The sequence below is a fragment of the Prionailurus bengalensis genome, chromosome B4, assembly GCF_016509475.1.
Source record: "Prionailurus bengalensis isolate Pbe53 chromosome B4, Fcat_Pben_1.1_paternal_pri, whole genome shotgun sequence".
NCBI lineage: Eukaryota > Metazoa > Chordata > Mammalia > Carnivora > Felidae > Prionailurus > Prionailurus bengalensis.
The window spans coordinates 95,191,645-95,215,071 of record NC_057358.1 but is presented as its reverse complement, the minus strand read 5'-3'; the positions used below and the strand labels follow the sequence as shown (position 1 = coordinate 95,215,071).

Genomic DNA, 23,427 nt, shown 5'->3' with positions numbered 1-23,427 from the left:
TTTTGCAATTTCCTTTTTAATTTTTTTTAACGTTTATTTATTTTTGAGACAGAGAGAGACAGAGCATGAATGGGGGAGGGTCAGAGAGAGAGGGAGACACAGAATCTGAAACAGGCTCCAGGCTCTGAGCTGTCAGCACAGAGCCCAACGCGGGGCTCTAACTCACAGACCGCGAGATCATGACCTGAGCCGAAGTCAGTCACTTAACCAACTGAGCCACCCAGGCACCCCGCTTTTTGTAATTTCTTAAATAACAAAGAAAATTTACATTTGCCATACTTGATATATGGCAGAAGCTTATATTGATTATATCTCTCAAAATTGTTCCTTCAGACATATTTGCACAAATAACAGAGTTCAAAAATATCCATTGTAACATTGTTTACAATAGCAAAAATAATTAAAAATAAATATCTATCATTAGATATTTATCAGTACATATATATTATCATATACTTATTATTTATAAAATCCACTTTGTTACTCTAATAAGACAAGCTTTCCAGTACCTGATGTAAAGTGAATCAAAGACCAAAATGTAAGAAATAAAACCATAAAACTCTTAGAAGAAAACATGTGTATAAATCTTTGTGCCTTTGGATTAAGCAATGATTTCTGTCAAAAACACAACAACCAAGGGAAAAATATGTAACTTGTCTTCATCAAAATAAAAACTTTGTGCTTCAGAGGAAACTGTAGGGGGGCACCTTGCTGGCACAGTCAGAGGAACATGCAACTCTTGAACTTGGGGTCATGAGTTCAAGCCCCACATTGGGTGTAGAATTAAACAAATAAATAAACAAAACTTTAAAAAATGGGGGAGAGACTGTAGTCAGTGTTCTCCAAAGAAACAGAACAGATGTGTGTAGATACGCGCACACACACACACACACACACACACACACACAGATTTATTATAAAGTATTGGCTCACGCAGTTGTGGAAGATGGCAAGTTCCAAGATCTAGAGGGTGAGTCAGAAAGCTGGAGACCAGGAGAGCCAGTGGTGTAGTTTCAGTCTAAGGCTGGCAGGCTTGAGACTCAAAAGAAGCCAAATTTCAGTTTGAGTCCAAAGGACAAAATCAGTGTCCCTGTTCAAAAGCTGTAAGACAGAAATAATTCCCTGTTACTTGGGAGAGGGTATTATTTGTTGTATTCAGGCCTTCCCCTGATTTGATGAGGCCCACCCACATGACAGAGGGGCAATCTGCTTTACTTTAGTCTACCAGTTAAAATGTTAGTCTCATCCCAAAACAGCCAGAATAGTGTTTAACCAAATATTTGGCCTCCCATGGCCCAGTCAAATTGATGCATAAAATTATCCATCACAGATTCTATCAAGAACATGAAAAGGCAATTCACAAAATTGTAGAAAAATTGCAAATCATATATCCAACAAGGGTCTAGTATTCAAATATATAAATAAATTTACAACTCAAAATAAAAAGACAAATTACTCAGTTTAAAAATGAGGAAATAATTTGAGTAGATATTTCTCCATAGAAGATACACAAATGGCCAGTAAGAACATGAGAGATGCTCAACATCACTAGTAATTGAGGAAGTGCAATCAAAACTGCAATGAGCTATGACTTCACATCAACTAGGATGGCTTTAATCAAAATTATAGACAATAATGAGTATTGGCAAAGTAGTGGAGAAATTGGAGCCCTTGTACATTGCTGATGAGAATGTAAAATGGTGCAGCCACTTGGGAAAGACATTTGGTAGTTTCTCAGAAAATTAAATCTGGAGTTTCCATATGACCAAGCAATTCTTTTTTTTTTTAATTTTTTTTTCAACGTTTATTTATTTTTTTTGGGACAGAGAGAGACAGAGCATGAACGGGGGAGGGGCAGAGAGAGAGGGAGACACAGAATTGGAAACAGGCTCCAGGCTCTGAGCCATCAGCCCAGAGCCTGACGCGGGGCTCGAACTCCCAGACCGCGAGATCGTGACCTGGCTGAAGTCGGACGCTTAACCGACTGTGCCACCCAGGCGCCCCAAGACCAAGCAATTCTACTGCTAGGTGTATACCAGGAGAAATGAAACACATGTCCACACAAAAATGTGTACACAGGGGATCCTGGGCGGCTCAGTCGGTTAAGCATCCGACTTCAGCTCAGGTCATGATCTCGTGGTTCGTGAGTTTGAGCCCCATGTTGGGCTCTGTGCTGACAGCTCAGAGCCTGGAACCTGTGTCAGATTCTGTGTCTCCCTCTCTCTCCACCCCTCCCCCACTCACGCTCTTATCTCTCCCTCTCTCTGTCTCTCTCAAAAATAAACATTAAAAAAAAGTGTACACAAATGTTCATAGCAGAATTATTTACGATAGCCCAAAGTGGAAACAATCCAAATGTCCATCAACTGATATATGAATAAATAAATGTGGTATATCCATACAATAGAATTTACTGTGCCATAAAAAGGAATGAATTGGCGAGAGATACTATCTGAATAAACCTTGTATAAACCTTGAAAACATTATGCTCGGTAAAAGTTGTCAGACAAAACAGGTCATATGTTGTATGATTCCATGTACATGAAATGTCCAAAATAGGCAAATTCATTGACACAAAAAGTAGATTAGTAGTTTCCAAGGACTGAAGAGAGGGAGGAATGGGGATTAACTTCTAGTGGGTAGGGAGTTTCTTTTATGGGCTGAGGAAAATGTTATAAATTAGCTGTTATGATGCTTACACAACTCTGGGACCATACTGAAAATCATTGAATTGTATACTTTTAAAAGGTGAATTTTATGGTATATAAATTTTATCTCAATATAAAAGGGGAAAGTATATATACCGCTAATTTTATATAAAATGTTGGGTGTTTCTAGAGTATTAGTGGGACATTGCTTCTGGCATTTTTTTTTCATTTTGTTTGATTTGGTTGAAACATGCTAACTAAAGAACATTTTTATCTATGGAAAAGCAAAGAGATGTATTTCCTACAGCAAGTATAAAAGTGTCCTTTACATGACAAATTTCAGTGCACTCTTAGAAATGTGTATGTGATTTTGCATTCCAGAAATATTTATTTTTTACCAGCCCATCTGCTCCTTGGCCATAATAGAGATAATAAAACACAGTATTTACTTTGGCATGCATGATATCTGCATTTGAGTTAATGGCTATTTGATTTTTCAGGGTTATCTTGCAATTATTCCATCTGACAGTGGATAAGGAAGACCCAAAAATAAAATAAAAAGTGGATAAGAGAAAACCCAGAATTACTATGAATGGCATCAGATCAACAAATCCCCATTACTTGAGGAGAAAGGCTTATTTTAACTATTGGCAACTATGTTTAATAATTTATATTTAAACATCTATCCTTGTTCTAGGCGTCACTGATAACATGATTGTGTATTTACATTGGCAAGAATGTGATCATGGTAATCAAGTCAAGTGCCACTCTCTTCATTTATCGCTAACACTCTTCCAGGTAATTGAGGCCTTCCTTCCATCTGAGAAGCGATGGTACTTTAGATACAATCCATGGCCACAGAATAACCCAGCAAAGTCATTGACTCTTCACTGGCCAAAGGAAGCAACTCCCTCCTCTGAAATTCCAAGGTGGAAGGTCAATGACTTTAGAAGGCAACCATCATCCTGGTTTATTCCTGAAACATTCTAACTGGCCAAAGCCCGTAACTGGTACACTTTTTTTTTAATATTGTTATTTTATTTTATTTATTTTAAGTAGGCTCCACACCCAACATAGGGCTTGAAGTCATGACCCTGAGATTAAGAGTCGCATGCTGTACCGAATGAACCAGCCAGGCGCCCCTTGGGTGGTACACTTTTAAATGAACACTGAACAAACACAGGAATGTGTATTTAAATAAATTGGTGTTCTTGGATAAACGTTTGGGGAAACTGGATAGAGTAGATTTTCACAATTTGGACAGAGTTCATTTTAGGTAAAGGTAGAACTTGATGTGCCCTGGTTGATAACTTAAGATATCTACCTCTCTCTTTTTTTTTTTTAATGTTTATTTATTTTTGGCGAGAGTGTGAACCGGGGAAGGGCAGAAAGAGAGGGGGACAGAGGATCCGAAGCGGGCTCTGTGCTGACAGCAGAGATGCCAAAGTGGGGTTCGAATTAACAAACTGAGATCATGACCTGAGCTGAAGTCAGACGCTCAACTGACTGAACCACCCAGGAGCCCCTAAGATATCTACCTCTTATATTCAGTGAGAGAGGGACTTCTAGGAGCTTTCCGATAGACGTTAAAGTTAATTACTTTTTAAAATATCTAGTTTTTTCCACAAATGTGAAAATTTTCTTTGTGAAAATTTAGTTTTATAAATGTTTATCTCTAACAACCAAAAAGAAGTTCAAAGATTTCATATAAAACAATGTGCTCTTGGGGAGCCTGGGTGGCTCAGTCGGTTAAGCCTGTGACTCCTGATTTTGTCTCAGGTCATGATCTCACAGTTCGTGAGTTTGAGCCCCGCATAGAGCTCTGTAGTATGTCAGCATGGACCTTGCTTGAAATTTTCTCTCACTCTCTCTCTATCCCTGTCCTGCACATGCACTCTCTCTCCCTCTCTCTGTCTCTCTCAAAATAAATAAGCTGAAAAAAAGAATTAAAAAAGTACAATGATGTGCTCTTAAAAATCAGTAGATAGCCTCTACTCCTATAATTTCTTAGTCATGACTATTCTATGACCTTCTACATAATATTCAAACTGTCTCTATAGGTTTCTTTCTTCATAGTCTGTCAAGTCTTCAAGACCAGAAGTCATGTCCTATTAACCTTGGCAACCACCACCTCCCTAGAGCTTAACATGGTTTCTAGAAAATAGTAGGTACTTGGGGCGCCTGGGTGGTGCAGTCGGTTAAGCGTCCGACTTCAGCCAGGTCACGATCTCGCGGTCCGTGAGTTCGAGCCCTGCGTCGGGCTCTGGGCTGATGGCTCAGAGCCTGGAGCCTGTTTCCGATTCTGTGTCTCCCTCTCTCTCTGCCCCTCGCCCGTTCATGCTCTGTCTCTCTCTGTCCCAAAAAAATAAATAAACGTTGAAAAAAAAATTTTTTTTAAAAAAAGAAAATAGTAGGTACTCAATAAATATTTGTTATTGCACTAAATTCACCACAGCTTTGTGGTTAAGAATGAACTCTTGACAGTTCACAGCCTGGAGCCTGTTTCAGATTCTGTTTCTCTCTCTCTCTCTCTCTCTCTCTCTACCCCTCCCCAACTCACGCTATGTCTCTCTCTCTCTCTCTCTCTCTCTCTTTCTCTCTCTCTCAAAAATAAATAAACATTAAAAAAAATTTTTTTTAAAGTATGAAGTCTTGGGAATTACACTACCTGTATTCACATACCTTACTGTATAACTTTTGATGAACTACTTAACATTTTTAGTTTCTTCATATATAAAACAGGAAAATATCATAATATCTTTCTCAAAAATTAGTGTAGAAATTAAATGAGGAAATACAAGTAAACTACTTCTTGCAAGCTTAGTTTAATTTAGTGTTAGGTGCTATCATCATCATCATCATTAGTAGTACTTATAATGTTATAGTGCAACATTACATTACATTACATTACATTACATTACATTATTACAACATTACTAGCCACATAGCCACCTTGGGAGCATGGGCACTTCTCATCCTATGGCAAGCTGGTTATTCCTCTAAGAGTTGAATGCAGAAACTAAGTCAGGATTCCTTCCAGACTCTAGTTAGGGGGAAGATATAGTCAGTAAAAATCAACACTTTCTCTTTTCTTCCTTCTCTTTTCCTGAAACCTCTCTGACTGATTACCCAGAAGGGGCAGAAATGAGGAAATTTACACTCTGACTGCAAACATATAACAAGGGGAAGTTCCAAATGAGCTCTGAGAGAAGAGAAGATACTCATAGATTTCGTGTGTGTGTGTGTGTGTGTGTGTGTGTGTGAAGGGATTTTAATTCAATTTAATAGCTAATCTGAAAGAGAGCAAAACACATACATTAAAGTAAAGGCAATGCAAGTCATAACAACAACTCAGAGATGCATTAAGAAAATTTGTCACCATGGTTACATTTACTAAGAAATTTGCTGCCTATTGCTAAACAGGCAAAGCAATACAGATGTATGAAATTGTGAGCTGTGTGATAAAATAGCCCTATATTTTCATTCATGAAGCCCATGGTGAGAATTTACTGTTACTGACATACATTATTCTTATTTTATAAGATATTATTCTCTAAAATTTCTACTGTGTCATGCAAACACATATACATGTTGACTGCAAAATTTTCTGTAGATGTCCCACAGATAATCAGAGCTGCCACTGTCCCTGGGTCTACGCATATATTTCAATGAAGCTTTATAGCTCTTATCATTTAAAAATAGTCTCTCTGGGAAATGTTTTCAGTACTTCTGGCCCCCTCTTTTCCTCTTTCTTTCTTTCTTTCTTTCTTCCTTTCTTTCTTTCTCTCCTTCTTTCTCCCTCCCTCCCTTCCTTCCTTTCCATTTCTTCCTTTCTTTTCTTTCTTTCTCTTCCTTCCCTCTAACAATCAACAAAATTTCTATTAAACTTTTAATGAATAGGCATTTTATTATTAAAATAATGTTAAGATAAAATTATAACAAAGATTGATTATAAGGTCTTGACAATTCTAGAACACGTTCACTACCCCATGCCCATTAGCATTCACTCCCCAGTTTCCTACTCTTCAACCTCTGGCAACTACCAATCTACTTTCTGTTCCTAAGGATTTGCCTATTCTGGGCATTTCATGTTTAATGGAATCATGAAGTATGTGACCTTTTGTATCTGGTTTCTTTTACTTAGTGTGTTTATGGTTCATTCATGTGGTTGCATGTATCAGTACTTTATTTCTTTTAGTGGCTGAACAATATTGCATTGTATGGCTTTATCACATTTTGTATATTCATTCACCACTGATGAACATTTAAATTGTTTCCATTTTGGGCTATTATGAATAATGGTGCTATAAACATTCTTGCACAAGGTTTTGTGTGGACATATGTTTGCATTTCACTTGGGTATACACCTAGGAGTGGAATTGCTTGGTCATATGGTAACTATAGGTCTAACTTTTTGAGGAACCACCAAAATGTTTCTCCAAAGCAGCTACACCAGCAATATATGAGGGTCCCAATTTCTCCATATCCTCTCCAATACTTGTCATTGTCCTTTTTTTTTTTTTCTTTAGTCATCCTAGCAAGAGTGAAGTGTTGTCTCCTTGTAGTTTTGGTTTCATAATGCCTAATGATATTGAACATCTTCTCTTATTTATTCTGAATTCTCAAGTCTATTCCACTGATATATATATATCTTTTCTTATGCCAATGCTATGCTGTTTTAGTTAGTGTAGCTTTGTAGTAAGTTTTGAAATCAGGGACCATAAGTCCTCCAACTTTGTTCTACTCGAGATTATTTTGGATACTTGGGTTCCTTGCATTGCATATGAATTTTAGGTTCAGCTTGTCAATTTCTGCAAAAAAGCCAGCTGGTATTTTGACAAGGACTGCATTGACATTGTAGGTCAATTTCAGAAGTATTGCCATCTTCATATTAAGCCTTTCTGATACATAAATATGGTATGTCCTTCCATTTATTTGGGTCTTCTTGAATTTCTTTCAACAATGTTTTAGAGTTTTTAGTGTACCACTCTTGCACTTTTTGCAAATTTATTCCTAAATACCTAATTCTTTTTGATGACATTGTAAATGTTATTGTTTTCTTAATTTCATGTTTGATATTAATTGCTAGTATGGAGAAATACAATTGATTTCTTCTATAGATTTTATATCATACAACATTTTGGAACTGGAGCATTACCTTTAACATATTTTTTTGTGGATTTCTTTGAGTTTTCTATATATGAGATCATGCCATCTGCAAATGGAAATAATTTTATTTCTTCTTTTCCAATCTAGATTTTTGTTTGTTTATTTCATTATCTTTCTAGTTTCCCTGGCTAGAATCTCCAGTACAATATTGAGTAGAAGTGGTAAGAGCACTTGTGCCTTACTTGTACAAGAAAGTGTGCCTGATCTTGGATGGAAAACTTTAAGTGTTTCACTATGAAGCATGATGTTGGTTGTGGGTATTTTATAAATATGCCCTTCATCAGGTTGAAGAAGCTGTCTTCTACACCCAGTTTGTTCAATGCTTGTATCATAAAAAAAAATTGGATTTTTGTCAAGTGCTTTTTTCTGAGTCTATATGTGGTTTGTCTTCTATTCTTTCAATATGGTATATAACATTGTTTGATTTTTTGTTTATCAAACTAACCTTGCATTCCTGGGGCAAACCTCATTTGGTCATTGCTATGTAAACTTTTTGTGTGTTGCTGAATTGGTTTGTTAATATTGTGCTGAGAATTTTTGATTCTAGATTCATATGGATACAGATTCATACTGATATATATTCTAATTAATATTAGCTGTAATTTTTTTATATTGGCTTTGGCTTTGGTTTGAGGTTAATATTGGCTTCATATAATGAGCTATGAATTGTTTTCTCCTTTCTGTTTTTTGAAGGTGATTTTGAATGATTGGTGTTAATACTTCTTTAAACATTTGGTAGACTCCACTAAAGTCACTCTGGTCCTGAGCTTTTCTTTATAAGAAGTTTATTAAATTATTTATTCAATCTCTTTATTTAGTACAGGTCTATTTAGACGAGTCTATGAATTATATATTTCATATTGAATCAGCTTCAGTAGTTTATGTCTTTCTAGGAATTTGCCAATCTGTGTTATCTAATTTGTTGATATCCAGCTATTCATAGTATTTCCTTTTAATCTTTTTATTTCTGTAAAATAGGTAGTGATGTACCTTCTTTAATTTGAGATTTCAAATTGAGTCTTTTATTTTTTCTTGCTCAGTTTAGCTAAGGGTTTGTCAATTTTGTTGATCTTGTCAAAGAAGCAACTTCTGGTTTCATTGATTTTCTCTTTTGATTTTCTAGACTTCATTTATTTCTGCTTCAATCTTTGCTATATTCTTCCTTCTGCTTGTTTTGGGTTTAGTTTGCTCTTCTTTTTTCATTTTTAAGGTTTGGTTCTACTCATATTGATCAACTAATTCACCATATATCACTCCAAGAAACTTTTGGCTGTTTCCAAAATTCAAATCCACTCTAAAAGACAAATATATTCCACCAAAAAAGATATTTTAAAAAGAATAGGCAGGAAAGGAGTTGCAGAACAGTAAAGTAAGAACATCCAATATCCAAGCCTCCTTAAAAGCAGTGAGAATACTAGTAAAAATGGTCAAAATCAACTTTTTACAACTCTGGAAATTAACCAAAAGCTTGCAACAATTCAAGGAGAATTTATTTAAGAAAAACATCTCACTCTCGGTAAGAATGGGGTGTGGTATTTTTCCTTATCCTAGTCCCATATACCCTCCCCAAAATGTTACTACAAAGAGGACATTTTATAATGATAAAAGGGTCGATTCATCAAGAAGACATAAGAATTGTCATCATATATACACCTAAAAACAGAGAATGAAAACAGAGAGAATTAAAGGCAGAGATAGATAACTCGGCAATAATATTAGCAGAATACAATAGCCCACTTTTAATAATTAATATAAAACCAGACAGAAGATGAAGAAGGAAATAAAAGATTTGAACAAAAATATAAAACATAGACCTAATACATATCTTTAGAGCTGTACCCATTAACAGCAGAATACAAATTCTTCTCAAATGTACATGGAATGTTCTCCAGGATATGCCATAAAAAATATAAATAAATTTTAAAAGATTGAAGTCATGCAAACCATATTCTCTGATCAAATGTAATGAAATTAAAAATACGGAAGGAAATTTGGGAAATTCACAAATAAGTAGAAATTAACTGCATTCTGCTAAATAACCAATGGGTCAAAGAAGATATCACAAAGGAAATTAGAATATGTTTTGAAATAAATGAAAATGAAAATACAACATTCTAAAATATCTGGATTCAGTGAAATTAGTATTTACTCTTGTGAGAGTTTAGCTCACAACTGGCTCCACGAAGATCCAAATCATGCTGACTCCTTTCTGTTGCATGGTTGAATTCTAATTACAGAACACCTTCAATAATGTCTACAACTGAATAATATTGCAAATTTAAAGAACAAATTCTTGATCAACTACATTTCTAAAGCTCTTATTCTATCCCTAATCATGATGACATAGTTCCATACATACAAGGACTCCCAAAGTGAACATTTACTCTAATATAAATATGCAGGCAATGCCTGATAATCTGTGCAGAGGCAAGAGGAAGTTTACCAACCTGCCTGATTTTCTAAGAGGAAAAATCATATATGCTCCTGCTACTTAGCAGAGTCCTCCAAGTAGTCAAGTTTTATCTCTTTGATGATTAATTCCAGAGATTTATTATTAACATGCACTCTAACTGCAGTCAGAGTTGAAATTAGTCATTTATTACAGTCTAACTGCAACTTATCAGAATTATCAGTATCAGTTAGGTTGCTTTATAGGCTTATTTTGTATTGTGCTATTGAGGTATAAAATCGCTCCTTCATTGCTATTTAAAACTGAAAAAAATATGGTAGCTACACTTATGAGCCGAGCATAATGCGTAGGGCTGTCACATCACTATAGGGTACCCCTGAAACTAATGTAACATTGTGAGTCAACTATACTTCAATTATATATATAAAATTATATACATAATAATTTATATTATGGAATCATATTATATATTATAGAAAAATTATAACATGTAATATATGTACAAAATACATTTAATGCTAAAAATATTAATGCTAGGTCAACTGCATATGTATTGGTAAAAAAAAATTTTAACTGGAAAACAGATTTCCTTAAGAATTTCAGAATTCAGTTTTTAAAAAATTGGGCTGCACAACCAAATGTAAGAAAAAAACTGAAGAAGCTGAGAAGTTGCATATTTTTGATGATTTTACATTTTAGCTGAACTCTGTGGATCGTTATAATCGTGTGTGTCATTTCTGGTCTTGAGAGTAAATGAATATATTTAATTTAGTTGTAATGTTCAGTATCAAAAGAGTTCTTTGGTCATTGATTGCTTATAGAGACAGAGTTATTAATTGTATTGTGTTACTTAGGAAATTGTGTGTGTATGTGTGTATATGTCAGCTAAAAGTCAAAGAAAGATTTCTCATTTCAGAAAGAATGATATTTTCACTGAGACTTATTCATTCAGGATCATCTTTTTCTTAACTAATTATATAAACTTGGAAAAACTAAACTTGGGAGTAAAATTAGAGCTACCATCATTTTGTTCTTTTGTTAAAAAGGAAACAGCCTCCTCACTATGAGTGACAGTCAAAACAATACTAAATGCCCAAAAAAGAGTAAAAATTAATCATACTTGGTTATAAGTCAAAGCACTACTTTTTTCCTTTTTGTTAACAAAATCATCACAGCTCTTTAGGATGTTAATGCTAGATTTCATTGATACTTAAATGACTCAACCTAAATATCAACTGTAACATTTACTGTACCTGGATAAGCATGGCTTCACCATTCCAAATTTTCAGACTTCTATCTAACATGATCCCCCCACTTCTCCTATCTCAGAGGATTGGAAAAACCATCAGAGCACAGTAATTACACACAGTATTACTTTCACCAAGTATTTACAATCATTCAGATATGTAGATAACAAAAATTTACTATCCATGTGTTCTGGACTGGATACAGAAAAATGATTAAAGTCTTTGTCCTCAAGGAGTTCACACTTTAGGATAGGTCATTTCTCGTGAATATATTGGAAAAATTGCTAAGGCGTTTCAGAGGAAAAAAATCCCAAGTTTGATTACCATATTTTCAGTGCTCAGACATCATTCTGGTGAAATCTGGAAGAAAACATAGCAGACTAGGAGATTTAGAGTTATGGAAGTTTGTTAGGGAGCTACTGTAAAGGCCTGAACACTAGATAAAGAAGGTCTGAGCTCATTCTATATCAGTGAGCCCCAAGAGTTAGTCTTTATGTTTCTACCACATTCCACATGTTCAGTGGTTTCCCCAAACTCAGAGATTTTGAGTTAGTGTTTAGTACTCCTCAGTCTAAAAATAATCATGGAAATGCACAAACATTTAGATACAAGGCTACTTATTTGCAGTCTTGTCTACAATTGTGAAAAACTGAAAAAAGTTGCTATACAAAAATAAAGGTATTAGTTAAATAACTATGGTACATCCATTCAATGGAATACTATAGAGTGTTTGAAAAGAGTTTTTAAATAGATTTGAAAACATTAAGAGATATTAAGATGATATATTTAGTTTAAAGGCAAGTCATAAAGAAATATGTAGAGTAAAAATCTAGGGGCGCCTGGGTGGCGCAGTCGGTTAAGCGTCCGACTTCAGCCAGGTCGCGATCTCGCGGTCCGTGAGTTCGAGCCCCGCGTCAGGCTCTGGGCTGATGGCCAGATTCTGTGTCTTCCGATTCTGTGTCTCCCTCTCTCTCTGCCCCTCCCCCGTTCATGCTCTGTCTCTCTCTGTCCCAAAAATAAATAAAAACGTTAAAAAAAATTTTAAAAAAAATCTAGATTTTGTCCTATATGCATATAAGGGACTTAAACATACATGTAAAATGTTACTAGTAGTCACTGTAGTATTGGTATTATGGAATATTTTTTCTTTGTTTTTGTTATCTATAGCTTTAGGTTTTACACTGTGAGTATGCATTAGTTTTGAATAAAAAAAAATGTTACTGATTTTAAGGACATGAGGCAAGGATTTTAAGGGCTCAAGGTATGAAAAATGGTCTCCACTTCGTGGGCCACTGATTTTGCATATGTAACACTGCCACTGACTTTTCGTCACTAACCAACTTTCCCAACATTGCGTTCTTCAAACATTTAGCAATGTGTATGCCAGATAGCTCCCATCCACACAGCCATTTATGCATAGAGTGAAGAAAGAATTACCACGTGATCATTATTAATCATTATAATTATTCATATATCTGGACTATATGCCAGATATTGGCTGGGAAATGTTCATGTATTTTCGCTTCTTTAATTTTTATAAGGTGAATCAACCCTGTGAGTTTTATTATCATCCCCATTTACAGATTAGGTAGTCTGAGGCTGGAAGAGCTTAAGCGAAGTGTTGAACATTGATTTAAACTCACATTCCAAGATCAACGCTCCAAGAAAAATATAACAAGCTCCATTTATGTTTATTTTTTTAATGATTGTTTTGACTTTTTTTTTTAAATAACAGAAAGATGTAAATTTTGCCTTATCCTATCCATGTGTAAAAGGTCGGATATCATTGTATGAAATCAAAAAATTTTATATAATCACTCAAAAGAGAGAGCAGTATTTTACCTAGTGAAGTAGTGCTTTTAAGTAGGAAATCAATCATTTCCCACACCAAAAAATGTTCTCTACATTTTAAGATTTTCTTTTTGCTTTAGAGTGAAATACGTTTGTCATCTTCCTGGCCCTGTGCTTGGTCTCTTTTAACCTTATTACATTTCTTCTCTACAGGATTTCCTTTGGGAAATTTTACTATGGATGGTAACAATATCTATTCATTTATTTCAGCTTTTAGAAATTAGTTACACGGCATTTATGTCACACTTAACTTTCCAGGAGCTTTGAATTTAAGCCACAATTTAGCATTCCTAGCACTCCTCAGCCTCTTTTTTTTTTTTTTTTAATTTTACCCTTTCATCTGCCAAGTGATCCAGGAAGGTAGTTAGTACTATATATAGTTTATCTGAGGTAAAGATATGGAGACAAACAGCAAACCATTCATTAAATACCATTACCTTTGGAACTTAAAAGTGGTAGAATCTGGAGTTTCAAGGAACTGTGGGGACCAGGCAATCCATACACAATAAATGGACTTCATCGCTCTATTTCACCACTGTTTCTTCCTTTGCCATTTCAAATGAGTAAAAACTTCTCTCTTTTTTTCTTCATTTTTATTAAAGGTACCTTAGAAAACTAAATATGTGGACAAATTGAGCAAAATTAAATAAGAAAAATCAAGTTGGAGGTGGAGGGGTTTACGCTCACCTTGGGGATCAAGGCAAGATCGTCAGCTTTGTGATCCTTATAATGGGAATACACAAGGAGGGAGGGAAGGCAGCACTGAAGGTCCTGGACTCGCAACGTTTCAGATCTGGAGAGGACATCAATATTATTTCCAACTTTTCACCATGTAGGATTAGATGTGTGTGGTAATAAAGACAGCTCTGAATGAATTATGTGTATTTTTTTACAGCACAACAACAACAAAAGAATTAAGAAAAGCTCTCAAAGATCAGATCTGTTTGCTTTCACTCTGTACTAAATTCTTATAATCTTTAGATGCATATTTTTCCGTTCTCCTTTCGAATAGTTCAAGATAAGCAGCTACCACCATTTCCCCTTGAAACTTAATTTCTTAATCCAGTAGTTGCAGAAGTACATCTTCCTGGACTACAGGCAAACCGATCATTTGTTTTGTTCTCTGACTCCCATTTCCATTCCTTATCCGGTACTAAGTGAGGTGCCAGGCTTGAGAAGGCTCACTGCTGTTGGTGGCGGAGGCATTGCAAAGGGGACAGCATAGACATGGCCTCATGGCCCCAGGGCTAGGAACTGTAGCCCTTCTGCCTAAATCCAGCTTCTAAAATCCAGCATCCAGCCCCAACTACCAAGAAAAGAAATGCTTAATTTTGAGTTATTCTAACTGGCAATTGTAGTGTTCTTAGATTTTTACCTCTATTTTCTTCCCACCTCTTGGTCATTAAGAGCAATGGTACAGACTCAAACTATTTCAACAGAGCACTGCTTATAAGCTCTTGCTAAAATGGATGTGTGGCCCTGGGCCATAATATTTATACATGTTTTCCTTTTTACTTGATTGTAATTAGCATGCTGTTTATTGCATTCCTTTTACCTTTCCTTAAGAATTTGCTTTTTCCTTCAATTGTTTGCATTGGTATCTTTTGAATTTCCTCCCTCTTATTTATTTTTTTGGCATAAATAATAATTGGTCCTACAGCAGGAGCTTGATAAAGCTTTTTATTATGTTCCCTTTTGTCCAACAGCAATCATGAGGCATAAAAAAAGTCTAAACAGTTTGTCCAGAGTTACATAACAAAGGAGAAGCAAACTTTTCAATAAGAGTTCATGTTCTTAGTTTTCCATATTCCATTTTCATTAAAGGTCCAGGTCTCCTGTTATTTCTGTTGATTGTTTTTCCCTCTAAATCCTTTAGATTTTTTTTTTCCCAGTACCTTAATTTGTACTTTCTCTTAACTTCTTACGTTTGTTTTGTTTTTGAAATGTCTTTTTGATTCTATCCTTACTTCTTTTGTTTATGGATACTGGGAAGCAATTTCGTATCTCAGTCAGTAAAGTGACATTTTCTCCAGCAGATCATTAGTCAGTGATAGCTGGTTAAAAGCCTAATATTCTGTAATTATAAAATCCATTTGTTCTCCAGATCGTTCAGTAAATTGTGTTAAACACATTGATAACCTATTTGGGGGGAAAAATCTAGTTGATTCTCACCATTACCACACCCCAAAATAAATTAGAAATAGATTAATAGATTAGCTTTTAGTAAAAATTAAGCTTCCAGAAGAATTTTTTGTATTAAAGCAATGCAAGAAACCACACACACACACACACAAAGACTGATATGTTTGACTGGATGTAAATATAATTTTTAAAAAATCCTTGGTATTTTAAGGCAACAATAAATCTTATATATTCAACACATATATCTGAGAAATAATTTATTGTAAATCATAGTCATCAATAATAAATACATTAATGCTACAATGTGAACATAAGGAAACATCATGAACAGACACTTCTCAAGGGTAAGGACTGATAAATAAATGAAAAATAATCATATGAAAATATATTTACCCCATCTGTGACCAGAAAAAATAAAAATTAAAGCAATAAGCCACTGCCTTTATTGCCTATGGCATAGCAAAATTTAAACGTCGGTTTAAAAGCTAGTGAAGTTTATGTGACTTTAATTGCCTTTTTAAAATTTCTAGTTTTTATAAATTTTCTACAATGAGTATGTGTCACTTTTATAATGAAAAAATTAACTCTTTAAAATATATATGGATGTGTATTTAATCTCTTCTCTGCAAGCACAATACATGACTAAGAAATGTACAGAGTTTTTAAGTGGATTCTACTGATTTGATTTTCTTATTTCACTGTATTTCGATTAACTTAAATATTGTTTGTTCATTGGAAATAAGAGTTAACAAAGGCAGAGATTTTTCCAAGTTAGTGACATCCTATGGTAATATTTCACAGCCAGGATAGAAGAGAACGATCACGATAAGGGCTGTTTTGTGGAAAAATTCTCTCTGTAAGGTCAACAGCTTGTACAAGATTAATTCCATAATTGAACTTTGAGACATTGTCTGAGGTGTTGAGGTGAAGTGTTCTGGAATTGTTTAGGGTTCAGGGGAAATGGATTTGCCATAATAAAGGGAAATTTTAAGATAAATAGGTTATCAAGAAGGATGTATTTCTCTGTAGTGACAAATGTGTAGATACCATCCATTAATTTCACAATGTTAAAGTTAATCTCAGTGTAAACAATTTTTGAATTTTTGCGAAGATCTCTTTCAAGAGATCCATTAGAGAGGCAGAGGTGAGAGTTATATAAGACTTTATTCCATTATTACCCAAAATAATAACCAGGCAACACTTACAAGTGGTTTACTTATACTATCTGGTTAATCCTTATAATATCCCTCTGAAGTAAGTATTCTTAACTATTCATTTCACAGAAGAAGAAGAAATTGACAAGTAACGAGGCTAGGTAGACTGACCAAAGGTCCACCATAAGGACATGGGAGAGGCAGGACTTGAACCCAGACAAATAAAACGGTAAAGACAGAATTTGTGCTCTGAATAATATACTACCTCTACATTAGACTTCAGTAGTCTTGACCTTCCGCCCAACAATTGGCCCCCAACTCCATGTGAGGCATCGGCTAGTCTAACATAATCTGCCCACCATTATTTTGCTTTTGGGTAGAAAAGCAGAAAGAGCTTGAGTTTTATATTCTAACTTGGATTGAATCTTTGTTCCACTTTCATGTTCCTAAGTTAGTTATTTCTTCACCTATAAAATAGAGGAAAGTAATAACCTCAGAGAGCTGCCATGGAAATTGAAATACCATATGTGAAAGTGCTTAGAACAGTGCTTGGCAAATCATAGATGTTTAATAAATATTAGTTTCCTTTCTTCCTTCCCTTGCCAGACAAAAGTTGTTCTTCCTTACAAAGTCAGTTTGCATGAAAATGCTTCCATGGCTCTCAATTTATCACAGAATCTTCAGAAAAGTTGCTCACTAGATCAAATGGACCCTATTAGACATGGAATCTCAGAGGCTTCTAATCACCCTCCCCTCCCAGGCAGGGCATGCTGTGGAAAGCCCTAATAGAAGTTTATATAACCTGATGTTCACAATTCTCTCTTTTCTGGATTTGGGTAGGCTTTTTAATTCTTATTTCTGTGACTCTTGCTTTTCTCTCGTTTCTCTTACATGACCCTGCCCCCAATTCCAAAATACACTTTTATACAAATGAACTCTAGCTCAAACTGCTTATATGCCATTTCTCAAAGATGCCTTATCATTTCCTGCTTCCACATTTTTTTTCTTCTGCCGGGCTCTCTCCCTGAAATAACCCTTTACCGAAAATTTATCTATTGAACTTTTACCTTCAAGGCTCAACTCAAATGCCTGTTCCTCATACATCTCTGGCCACTATGAATGGAAGTGATCTCCCTTTCTACTAAATCACTGTAGCACTGCATATCACTTAATGGACAGATGGCAGATACTGTAGTATTTTGGGGCTGAAGACTGACTGAAATGGCATCTGAGGGGCACCTGGGTGGCTCAGTCAGTTAAGTGTCCAACTTTGGCTCAGGTCATGATTTCATGGTTTGTGGGTTCAAGCCCTGCATTGGGCTCTGTGCTGACAGCTCGGAGCCTGGAGCGTGCTTCAGATTCTGTGTCTCCCTCTCTCTCTGCCCCTCCCTGCTCACACTCTGTCTCTCTCTCTCTCTCTCTCTGTCTGTCTCTCAAAAGTAAATAAATATTAAAAACATTTTTAAAATAATAAAAAATAAAATGGAATCCAATCAGCAATCCCTTAAATGGCCTCTCCCAATGCCTTACTAAAAAAAATCTCTGAAGCCAGCAAAAGCCAAATTCTCACAAATACACTAAAAACTAATAAACAAGCTATTATCAGAATGAGGAAAGAATTTCTGACAATTTAAAGACCAGAGGAACTGTATTGAGAAATGATAAAAATTGCTTTCCCACTGGGGCACCTGGGTGGCTCCATTAAGTGCCCAACCTGGGCTCAGGTCATGATCTCACGGTTTGTGAGTTCGAGCCCTGCGTTGGCCTCTGTGCTTACAGCTCAGAGCCTGGAGCCTGTTTCAGATTCTATGTCTCATTCTCTCTCTGCCCCTCCCCGATGTGTGCTCTGTCTCTCTCTGTCTCTCAAAAATGAATAAATGTAAAAAAAAAATTTTTTAAAAACCGCTTTCCCATTAAAAGTAGATTAAAATTCTTGGTCTGAGAGAACCACTCTTTATGCCTTCTCAACTGTTTACCTCCTACTCAAAACACAGGAGCCCTTGGGACACCTGGGTGGCTCAGTTGGTTAAGCGTCCAACTCTTGATTTCAGGGGTTGTGAGATGGAGCCCTGTTTCAAGCTCAGCACAGAGTCTGCTTGGGATTCTCTCTTTCTGTGCCTTCCCCTCTGGTGTTCTCTCTCTCTCTCTCTCTCTCTCTCAAAAAACAAAACAAAACGAAACCATACATCACCAACAACAGCCACAAAAAAAAAAAAAATGGTGGGGCCAAACATTCTTCTATCAGCTAGGTGAGATTTTATGGAGTATCCAGAATGCTACCCCCTAATCTCTAACAGGGATTCAAAAAGTTAACCATAATAATAAAAATTAGAAAAGGGTTTTCAAGATCATGCAAAAAAAATTAGCAGGTATGCCAATATTAATTTTTCTCAAGTGGGAGGTTGCAGGAAGGTTAATTGGATGAAGGTGATCAAAAGGTAATAAATTATGTATTGTACATGATGTGATGTACAACATGATGACTATAGCTAACACAGATGTGTGGTATATTTGCAAGTTTTTAAGAGAGTAGACCCTAAGTTTTCATCACAAGAAAAAAAATTTGTTTTCTTTGTGTGTGTGTGTGTGTGTGTGTGTGTGTGTCCCTAGGAGATAATGAATGTTAACTAAATTTATTGTGGTAATCATTTCACAATATACTTAAATCAAAAAAGATTGCCATGCATTTTAAACTTATATGGTGCTGTATGTAGATTACATCTCAATAAAACTAGAAAAAGTAATCAGATGTGAGGCAAGACATAAAATTAATAGGAAAGTAAATGTTTAATATTGATAAAATTTATAGTAAAGATATAATTATGAATCACTTCAAATAAAACAATGGCTGAAATATATAAAGTAAAAATCATTAAGAATATAAGGAAAAATAACAAACACAAGTGTTGTGGAAGACTCACATACATCTCAGGCTTTGAGAAATCCAGTGGGAAAAAATAGATTGGAATAATATTTTTAATAATATGCAGTAATATAATAAATAAGGTGATATAGATATACATATGTACATAGATAAATTTATAGCTAGCTAGCTAGAGGTAAATAAATAATCAAACTAGTTGCCTCCAAAAGTACCTATGAAATATTAAGAATACTTTATCATAGCGTTTGTCCCCAAGAAAGAATTAAGAAATTCCAAACTTTAGAAGTCCAACCATTCTCTGATTTGTATTACTATAGCTAGAAATTAATAAGGAAAATAAATTTGTAAACACATAAACATCAAGCCAAAGCAAGAATTAAAACTACAATCACAAACCATTTATTTTTTTATAAACCATTTAGAAATCAATAAATAGAACATTACATATCAAATTATAGAATGCCACCAAAGCTACAACCAGAGGCAATTTCATAATAGGAAGAACTTACTCACTTTTGTTTAGTTGGCTTTGTTGTATGTTCTAATAATTTTCCATTGTTTAAAATTAAGCTGTAGCTACTTGAATATTTCCGGATGTAGTGCTCCATAGTAAATGTGTAAATCACCCTTCAAATGAAATACGCTGGACCTAGTATTTGTTCTTACTGTCTTTGTTCACATTTGTTATGACCTGTTTTTCCCTGTTTTCCATTTCCTTGGAACACCAACCAGTTGGCACCGTATTTGATCACCTGACTCATGCCCGAGGCCCTTTAACTTAATAGTTTTTGTGAATAAAATCTCTGATTTTGACCCTCAATCTTGCACAGGTTATTTTATAGTTACTTCTTGTTTCCAAGCAGCTAATGTTACTGGTAAGAGGCACTCACACCTTCTATTGAGGACACAAGGGGCCCTTATAATTTGGCAAAGCCCCACCTCACCTCTCAACAAGAAGAGGGAAATTACAGAGGGAAGATAAATGTAATTCAGAATAAGAATCTGTGATCTGTATGGCCCTTATGAGTTTATCACAGAATTAAATACATATACACACATATATACATGCATGCATGCATACATAAATGGAAGCTACAGATGCTATTATTTGGGGATTCACTCAGACGTTATAAAAAGTACATATATTTTAAAACTTTTAAATTCTACCTCAATAGTAATACTGTGAACTAAAATTGACTTTTCCCATTCTGAGCTTCCTATGTCCAGTAAGATCATGTGTCAAAAATATTAGATGGCTATATGATTTCTATACTGAGCTCTCAGACATACAAAAAATAAAATTGTTTTGTGTTATACATAATTTCTCAATTCAAAAGTGATGTTTACTTTTCCTAAATTTTTCACTTAATATTACTAGCCATTTTATTATTTTTGTGTCAAATATACCTATTAATGAATTATAGTGTGTTTTCTCAATTCAGATTTATTTCCAACAACAAAACTTTCAGTTTCCTGTAAAGAAACTCTGGATAGTTGCTATAGTCCACTATGGTACCATAAGAGGAAAAGACATTTGGTCCTTATTTCTGTAAAACTTCTCACTGAATTGTGTGTATGCACAGAAAGACGAATTTGTGTGATCAAAATGATTCACGTGGTGTCTAAACCTATTAACATTCTTCCCCAATGTAGACGAGGGTCCAACGTATCTCTTACATTGGACATGAGTAGCTTGGGGAATGTTGAACCTTTTGTGGCTATCCCAACCCCACGGGAGAAGGTAGCAATGGAGTATCTGCAGTCAGCCAGCCGAATCCTCACAAGGTCACAGCTGAGGGACGTCGTGGCAAGTTCACATTTACTCCAAAGTGAATTCATGGTGAGCCAGCTGTTTATTCTTCACTCCTCAGTAGGTATTTTGATAAACTAGACCCTAGAGGCACCTACTAAAATGGCACTGTCCTCCACTCAAGTAAACAAACAGTTACAGTTTAAAAGGTTAAATACAAGGTTTTAGAGCCACCCTACATCTCATCAAGTACTGATAAATGTTCAAACTAGCATGTGATTACTAAATTGAGGCAGAGTATGTAGGAGCTGGCCAGGCAGAGAAGTATCAAGAAGGAACTAGGCAGAGAAGAGGCATTTCAGGAAGAAGGAACAGTTTACTGTCACTGTTTGGGGAATTAAGTTGTTCGATTTAGCTGATGCATTGAAATCAAGGTGGAAAGTGGCAAAGCTTGAGCCTCAGAGTTATAAAAGAAACCTGAGTCTTGATACATATTTAAAAGTTTGAACTTTATCTTAAGTTTGTAAAAGATCACTCTATCTGCAGTGGAGTGAACATTAGAAAGGGGTATGTTGGAAGCTCTAGAGTGATCCTGTGGACTGGGCATGGTGGTCTAAACTAAGATAGTAGGAGTGAAAACGTGGGAAACCTATAGGAATCTGCAAGAAGGGGGCCGAATTGGATGAGGCGGCCAAAATAAGGGAAGAAGTCAGAAATGATACCTCAGTTTGTGACATGAGGAACAGGCCGCATACAGTGACCTTAAATGAAATAAGGAACATGGGGGAAGACCAAATGTGGGCTAAAGAGGATTGGGAGTTTTAGCCAAAAGTGATGGCAACCCATCAGTGTAACTGGTGATAACTTGATTCATGAAAACACATTTCCGACCCAGAGAGCATGGAGACAGATTAGACCTTCTTAGTTCTAATTACTGCCCAAGGGGATTATGCATTTTATAGCTCACTTTAATCTTAAATCAGTTGTACATCGTAAGCCAAAGTCTGTTGATTTTAATAAATTGATCATCTGAAAGTTCTGTTCAGATATTTGCAGTCACTCTAACGATGAAATATCCAGCAATGGGCTAGATCTGCTGTTAGCCTCTTCAACTACTGTTAAGCATCCAAAGTAAAACATGAACATGCAGTTTTTAAAATTAGACTTTGTAGTGTGTCATCTTTTCATATATGAAGAAGATGAGACCTAGTGAGATGCAAGAACAAGTCAATGATCATACAGCTAATCAAAAGTACATCTAGTATTCTTTTCTGGAACCATAGATAGCTCTTTGTTCTTTGAGATAAGCCCTTAAAGGAAAAATGACAAGGAGTACCAAAAAGAAAGATAATGCTGGAAGATGATAAATTGTCAGTGTGTGTCAGAAAACAGGAAGAAGCAGAGGAGAAACAAACATATCATAGCTTTGCTAAAACAGACTGACCTGTTTGAAATTACCAAACATGAATATGTGCTTTCTGTTGAACATCCAACAATTTTGCTTATTTTGGTCACTTGGAACTGAGAAGTTATAACATTTAGTTGGAACAAAGAGTAGGAATGAATGTTATAAATATCTAAAATAGTGCACATTTAGGAAATGATATTTAAAAAGTAAACTACTTCTCTCTGTAGACCACATCTCAAATTTATAAGATAGTCAGGCTTTCCTCAAATTTTCAGATTGACTGAAAACTGGGACAATTTGAATTAATTTATGGATAACTTCTTCCATGTAAATGAATATTAGGCTGTTGAGTTATATTTTCCACTGCAGAAACTTTAAGTAACAAAAATAGTATTTCACGTGATCTAAAGATGAAAGTTCTCTTATTTCACGTTATCGTTTAAGCAATGTTTTGCAAAAATTTAATTAGAGATCATACTATGTTGTGTAATCAAATCCTTAAATGATTTTTTTGACCCTTTTGAAAACTTTGGCTTATTTCTTTCTTTGTCCCAGTCAGCTACAGATGCTCACCTTTTAGATCTAATTCATTTCCACAGAGCCATTTCTACTCTAATTGTTCCCTCTCCAAGCATTTGAGGCACATGACATATATTCTGACTGAGTAAAACTATTTATATTCTTGTTAAGTGGGAGAAAACAGTGTCTGGGTGACCTTCACTAAAAATACTACATTGACAACACAAATGGAACTGTACAATTAT

The 23,427-nt window shown here is 35.3% G+C and overlaps 1 protein-coding gene across 2 annotated transcripts in view; it reads left to right on the top strand.

The window, feature by feature from the left end:
* Positions 1 to 23,427, top strand: part of PTPRR (protein tyrosine phosphatase receptor type R) — a 246,474-nt gene that overhangs the window by 178,289 nt on the left and 44,758 nt on the right. For both annotated transcript variants that reach the window (XM_043565026.1, XM_043565027.1), the window contains one exon: positions 21,159 to 21,345. In XM_043565026.1, coding sequence (XP_043420961.1) covers positions 21,159 to 21,345 — 187 coding nt within the window. The remainder of the gene's footprint in view (positions 1 to 21,158; positions 21,346 to 23,427) is intronic.